General features: G+C 36.7%; 1 protein-coding gene across 1 annotated transcript; it reads right to left on the reverse strand.

Moving 5' to 3' along the window:
* Positions 1 to 3703: 3703 nt before the first annotated feature.
* LOC130700952 (protein misato homolog 1-like) lies at positions 3704 to 6163 on the reverse strand. Its single transcript, XM_057522970.2, has 9 exons — positions 6040 to 6163; positions 5962 to 5984; positions 5747 to 5830; positions 5539 to 5686; positions 5162 to 5415; positions 4813 to 5094; positions 4560 to 4734; positions 4203 to 4490; positions 3704 to 4036 (listed from the first exon to the last, which is right to left on the reverse strand). Exons 1-9 carry the CDS (start codon positions 6092 to 6094, stop codon positions 3840 to 3842), a joined length of 1506 nt encoding a protein of 501 aa, XP_057378953.1. The 5' UTR covers positions 6095 to 6163; the 3' UTR covers positions 3704 to 3839.
* Between the last annotated feature and the right edge of the window lie 907 nt (positions 6164 to 7070).

A 7070-nucleotide genomic window follows, 5' to 3' on the forward strand; every position in this document is an offset into this window, starting at 1 on the left:
GATCGACACACCTACCCCTTCGTTTAGTTGAGCCCGACAAACCTTCCCCTTTGTTTTTAACAATCCGACTTACCTACCCCTACGTTCAATTTAGCCCGACACACCTACCCATTTGTTACAGACTCTTTTATTTATGTATTTAGACTCTTTTAACTGTACCTCTGATAAGAAGCACCCGTTTTTAATCATCTTTTGTTCTGTAAGAAGATAAGGTAATGAAACAAGATATTATTTCCATGTAAGATACCGTACTGATTGTATTATTTGATCAGCTTTAACAATATTTTATGATGCTATGAAGGGGGTTACAAAGACAAACTGGAAGGTATTCAATGAAGAAAGTTCCTAGAAAATTCCTGTTCAGGTTACTGTCTCCATACTGTTATTTGTTACCTTGAAAGGACGAACGAGACTACTTATGCCTTTTGGTTCGATTGGGAATTGTGGGCAGGAAAAATGATAGCCGACTTATGGGAGAAACCCTGGATAAGTTTTTCTGTCGCAGAACGACACAATTGTGTTGCCGCAACTACCCTACAAGTAATACTACAAATAATAACTCACAGTTCTAACTTGTACAACTATTACATATGCTACAGAACTTTACCACTTGCAGCAACGATTATATAAGTAGAAGTGTGCGACAGAAGCTCTTGACAATTTACAGTAGCAGACGAAAGGGAAAAAGGGAAAACAAAAATACCGAGGCTCCTTTTGTGTTAGTGCAATATTGGTAAGAATATAAGAAGTGAAGAAAAAGGTTTTACCCTAAATATTTTAATATTACGTGACACGTGTCATATCGTGTCACGTCACAATATTTTATTTTTGGACGGTGTATGGGAGGAGGGGAAACTATGAAAAACCGAAAACTTTGGGCCCTTCGTTAAGGCATTCTTTAGGCTTATTATATGTTATAAAGGTAATATCTAGCTTCCTTGTATAACGAGGAATGTTTTGGTGGCCATTAAACAACAAAAATTTATCGAATTAGTTAAAGAAATACTAAATTACGAGCAACCAATCACAGTAGAGAAAACTTATGCCATTATTTTTAGGCGGGATTTTTAAAATTTCCATTATGATCAACGTAAAAAAGTTCAAAAACAGTTTTACGATTCCAAGTTTGTCTTATGGTATAGGATAATCGTTATTATAATACAAAATTGCTTACCGTCGAGTCCCAGGGGTTGTGGTAAAAGATTTCAGTGTTGATTTTAGGAACGTTTTATGATTTTTGATTAGTAATTTTGTGATTTGAAAATTCAATTATTTTGAAAATTAAAATCGATGCAGACGACAGGCAGACGGCACAAGCAGACGACACATCAACAGCTTGCTTTCTTTCAGTGGTGGTTGCCACTGGCATCAGAACTGTAGAGCCAATCAGATCGCACGATTGGGGGGGCCGCTCAAAACCCGAACGGTCGAGTTAACTCGCGGAGACCATGTTGCACCAGATCATGTGTATTGTGGTTGCAAGGCATAATTTTGGTCCAATAAAAGTCGTGTTTTTCACAGCATTTTGAACCGCATAAGGCCGGAAAGAATGTTTAGTTTGGACCCCATAAAAATATGTTTTTTAAATGCGCTTCATACCGCATGTTTTGGTGAAGAAGATCTAGTTTGGGCTGATAAAAGTTGTCTTTTCCGGCTCCACGTTATGTTTTTGGAGGGACGGTTTTTGTCCGTAAATAAAACCCCGTGTTTTCTGGGTCATTTCCGTATGACCCTACCAAATTATTTGCAAATTGTTAATTGATGCACTTGCCCAACATCTAGAGTCAAATGCGTCATTGCCACTTGGCTCTGAAAATGTTTCTACTTATTCAGCAGCAGCAGAGTCATAGAAACCTGGTTGGTGCACGGTGTGTGTAAATGCTACAAGGGCTTGCTGGGACTCGTGGTTGAAATTTCAGCGATTTTGTGGGCGGAGCTGGCAGCGTTAAAGAGCCATCTGTTGAGTAAATTTACAGATATCCTCATTTCCTATTACAAAACGATAAGAATTCGTCTTAATTCCACAGCAGAACGGTCCAGTGGATAGCACTCCTGAATGCAATGCGGGAGACCCGAGTTCGATTCCAGCATCAGTCTTTTTATTTTTTACCCTTTCGTAACGTAAGCTGGCTACGCGCGGCGCTAGGTTCCACTTTCCACTGTTTTTTCCACTCATTTAAATTCTATATTAATTACCAAACAATGTAAAGTGGAGCACGGTTTGGGATATTAGGCCTGTCTGGCAATTTAGTTTTTGGATCAGGAGGTATTGCGCGCTGACAGGCCGTTTTTATAATACGCCATGCTTGAAAGACACGCTTGACTTGGCCATCCGACTGCTCCAAGTACAAACAGCTGGAGGGATGTTCTACAGCTGCTGATTCCTTTTCAACTTCCCCTCGTTTTTGCGCGTCTGCTATGATTGGCTGTCGAAATTTTGGCAGGACACAGCTTATTGGTTGGGGGCCATGTAGTACTCCACCAAATCCGCTAGGTTCGCTTATAAGCTGCCAAAATTCAACCACGAGTCCCAGCATACCCTTGTAGCATTTACACACAGCGTAGAGCAACCAGGTTTCTATGACTCTGGCAGCAGCAACCCGAGAACTGGATCTCAATCCGAATGACAAGGATAGCCGTTCGATGAGCCATGAAAGTACGTACATTAAGTAAAGATTTTAAAACCCTACTGAATCTCATTTAAGATTGATTACGATTTAGATACAAGCACAGGTCTCACGCTATCTAGCCCAGATCCGATCGAATGGATATGTCGTACAGCGAAAAAATTTTTTTTCCCGAAGAGGAACTTTATTTGGCTGAGCCTTCATCGGGATTTAGTAGCATATTCTTTCCCGTTGACGTTAACTTTATCGTTGGTGTTCACACTATAACCTTTAGACGATCTATTCCAGGTTCTTCTATTGATGCATTTGCATTTCAAGCTTTAAAAGACAACATGACATTTCCATCCGATTCTTCAAGTTGGAATCACAACGTCAAAACTGCTGCCTGTATAACTTGCTTGGATCCCCGGACGGAAAAGTAGTGATAAAGACACTCAAGAGTGCTATCAACAACAAGAACATCTTCCATCTTGGGGGTTGGGGGGAGTAATTTTCCCGAATGCTAAAAGAAGCTATCACCATCATGACGAAATCTGCGGCTTTATCTAACCCCTCGACGTTCATAGTGAGTACAAAGGAATCATGCGTCCCGGTAGTCAAAGTAAAGGAAAAAATGTGCCATTTCAAAGAGTGGCGATGTTTCTTAAAAATTTTTGTTTCAAGTCCCTGGCAATACATAAATCTGAATAGGAGGCTATATAATTTTGTTGATTATTTGCGTTAAGGAGCGTCAAGTAGTAATGACGTACGTAAAACACGCAGCTGCTAAATCAGGCAAGAACGAAATTTAAGTACAGAATGAAATAACGAACAAGGGTTGCTAACTGCTGAATGTTTTCCTACTGAGGACGAAAAGCCCAAAAGCTTATCGTCATCTTCACGAGAACAAGAATTTCCACTTCCTTCACATTCTACACGACTAACTACTCTACTATAATATAAGGTTTAAGGTAAGGTTGTAACGGTGATTTTGATGTCATCTTATTGACATGGCGATGGTTGATAGGGACAAGTTCTAACGTCTGGTTTGGACTTGAACAACCAGGTTCATAAATATTTTATTTTAAAATACGAACCAAAACAAAAATTATTTATTTCAACATTCTTTATTTAATTAGGAATAACATTTCTTCTATGCATAATTTTTTTAATTTTTTCCCGTATTTTACCACATTTACTTGTGAAAATAATTACTCTTCACAAAGACTTTTTTCAGCTTTCCTCATAAAGTTCTGCATAACTAATAATGCGATTTCGATTTTCCAGTAAGTCATCTTGCTCCATTCCTGAAGATAAAAATTTTTGAAGACTTGTTCTCTCTATTTTTGATAATTCGGTATGGAGATTTCTAAGACTATGGCCTAACGATACAGAGTTGTGAAGACCTCCGAAAGTACAGAAGTTCGGTCCTATAGCAGGGAAATAAAACGCAATCATTACTTTGTGAAAGTCTACATTCAATGATCGAACTGAAGAAAAAAACATTACGTTTCCACTTTGCAATGTACAGATGCTACGTGCAATTTTGCTAAGTAACAATTAAAATTTAAAGAAAGAAAAAGTATTGACAGATACCTATTTTGGAAGGATTCCATGTAGAATCTTCGACTAAGTTGGGGGAGTCGAGAAAGAATTCGGGATAAGGTTTAACCAGTGAGCTAGGTGTACTGAATACACAATTAAATGTAGTTGTGTGCTTCCATTGGGTACGAGACCAAAACTCCACTAGCGATTGAAAATCTGAAAGATTTGGCAGTCCTCGCCAAACTAGCTGTTGGGTCCAACAGTCTCGGAAGTTTTCAACGCAAGGTGTCAAAGATGTAACCTCAAGAAATGCCGAATTCAGAGACTCTAAATTAGAAACTTCATATAAACGGGTAATGCATAAAAGAATTAGTACTGTAAAATGCATGTTAATCTAAATTAACACACTTCTGTTCCACAGAGGTATAGCACACGACATGCCAACTGCTTTGCGACCATCACTGGTTAACTTTTTAACGAAATCAGACAACGAATGAAGGTATCCTTTTTTTGCGTGCAGAGGGAAGAAAATTGTGTCTAAGGCTGTGGCTATGACTGCTCCTGCTTGATAAATCGATGTGGGCTAAAATGTCAACAAAAGCAATTAGTAAGGTATAAAATCAGTATTAACCAGAGGATTGCCCAAATGCCTTCAACATACTTTGAGATTTTGTAGACCTGAAAATTTTCTTGAATTAGTTGAACACCAAAAAGGATCCAAGCTAACGGGGCTAAACATGGATGAATCTTCAAAAAGTGTTTCCACTACTAATCCTAAATTAGTCAAACGTTCTACCCTTCTGGCACTTTCACACATAGAATGTGCTGGAAATAAAGGGATCGTGAATGTTGTTTTAGTTGAGTACTCTTGCTGGATTAGCTGAAGTAACTTTGATGCAGCACCACCAAAACCATTATCAGCATCGAACAACATATTAAATCCCTGAAATTAGAAAAAATAATAGTATTATTTGTGTTGAATTTTAAATATTTAAGAAAACTCAAAGAACCTGGAAGTAGTCGCTTTCTTCAACAAAAAAGCGAATTTGGTTTTCCATGTATTCGAGATTATCTTCTTTTTCCAAACACGCCATTCCTTGAGAAAAGAGATTAAATGTCCCTAGAGCACTTACACTTTGAATATTATTCAAAGTATTGAGGGATTTTGGATGCAACTTGTTGTTAAACAAAGCTTTCCATTCATGGAAATCATTGCTTTCAAATTCAGAAGATGCCAGTTGAATAGAAGAAATCTGCTCACATACTTATTCAATGCAAAATTCATGTTAGTAAAAAAAAAAAAAAGAAATTGTTAGAAAAAACAACTGAAATGAGCTGGCTTTATCTCCAAACCAGAAGACAGAAAGAACAAGAATGGAGTACATACATGATGGTGCATGATCTCCAGGTATCAAATCAATTTTGTGTGGTGATGTGTCCTGTGATGATAAATCAAATTCTTGATTTTGTATAGGAAAATCCATTGGTCCCTTCAAATCAACAGCAAGGAGTCTTGGATTTATGCTGACTTTATTCTAATACAAACCAATTCGGTGATTCTAAAGTAATATGGGTTCAATATACTCAACACTCACAGATTTGCCTTCGCGGAAAAACACCCTTTGTTCATTTTCATTGTCCACTATATCACTTTTGTTAGCGGATACTGGAGACACATCCTGTAAAATTGATAGACAATATTTTAAAAGTATAAAAGCAGTGAGATTTGAGCACAGTTTCTCTACTATTTGCTGGTTAGAAACTAATTATATGGAACAATGGCACTTCAATAATATAAATATATGTTTACCTGCATATTCCACCAAAGCGCACCTAGAGAAATAAGTTGATAAGAAAGTTAATAATAACTCACAAAAAAAAATAGCACCTAAAACATTGGAGAACTCTCCGAGTTGAATAGTTAAAATTTCTTTTGCAGCCATTTGAATTAGTTTGCTCAATTATCTCTCTGGTTATGGCAATCCGTTTTACCCCCCCAAAAAAAAAATTTCGCTCTTTTTTTTCTTGTTTACAACTATCGCCATCTACCAGTCAGATTCTAATTAAGTCTCTAATACAACTTTACATATTCTAGCCATGTAAATATAGAATTTTTTAAATTAATAACTTTATTTGATTAACATATAACTATGCAGTAATTATTTTGTTATATTCTACTTGCTTAACTTAATTATTATTGCTACAGTCATTCTAATAATACTGTCACGGCCATGGATCTTGTACCAAAATAGAGACGTCGTGCTCCAGATTAAAAGATAATGTGTATTTCACCAAAAGGTTTAATAACACAACTGCAAACTAACTGCCCTAACCAATTAATCAAAAAGCCACACAGGTGTGCAAAATCACCCCTTTTATATCCGGCGACGAGGGTGGTGCTCCAAAGGACGGCCACAATTGGGGCGGGATTTCCATACTAGCGCTGTTGTCGCCACCGCGATGTCGACTCGAATATTGCCAACGCGACAATATAATGAATGTAATTCTAATAACAATTAGAATGATTCCTTGTTTTAGGTAGAAATAATATGTTTGAGTAATATAAAGTCGTTATTGTTTGTTCTGGTGTGAAAATAATACACAATAACGACTTTATATTACTCAAACATATTATATATACCTAAAACAAGCAATTATTGCTATTATTATCATTGCTGGAAAATGCAGCACAAAAAGGAAAGTTAATAGTTAAAAGTAATAACAATTAAGTTAATTAAGTAGAATATAGAAAAATAATTATTGTATAGTTATCTGTAAATCTGTTAATTAAAAAAATTATATATTTACAGGGCTAGAATATGTAAAGTTGTGTTTAGAGACTTAATTCGAATTTGACCGCTAGATGGCCATAACTGTAAAAAAATTAGGCCTTTATTTATCTTTTTTACACCTGCCGCC

This window comes from Daphnia carinata, chromosome 8, assembly GCF_022539665.2.
Source record: "Daphnia carinata strain CSIRO-1 chromosome 8, CSIRO_AGI_Dcar_HiC_V3, whole genome shotgun sequence".
Lineage (NCBI taxonomy): Eukaryota > Metazoa > Arthropoda > Branchiopoda > Diplostraca > Daphniidae > Daphnia > Daphnia carinata.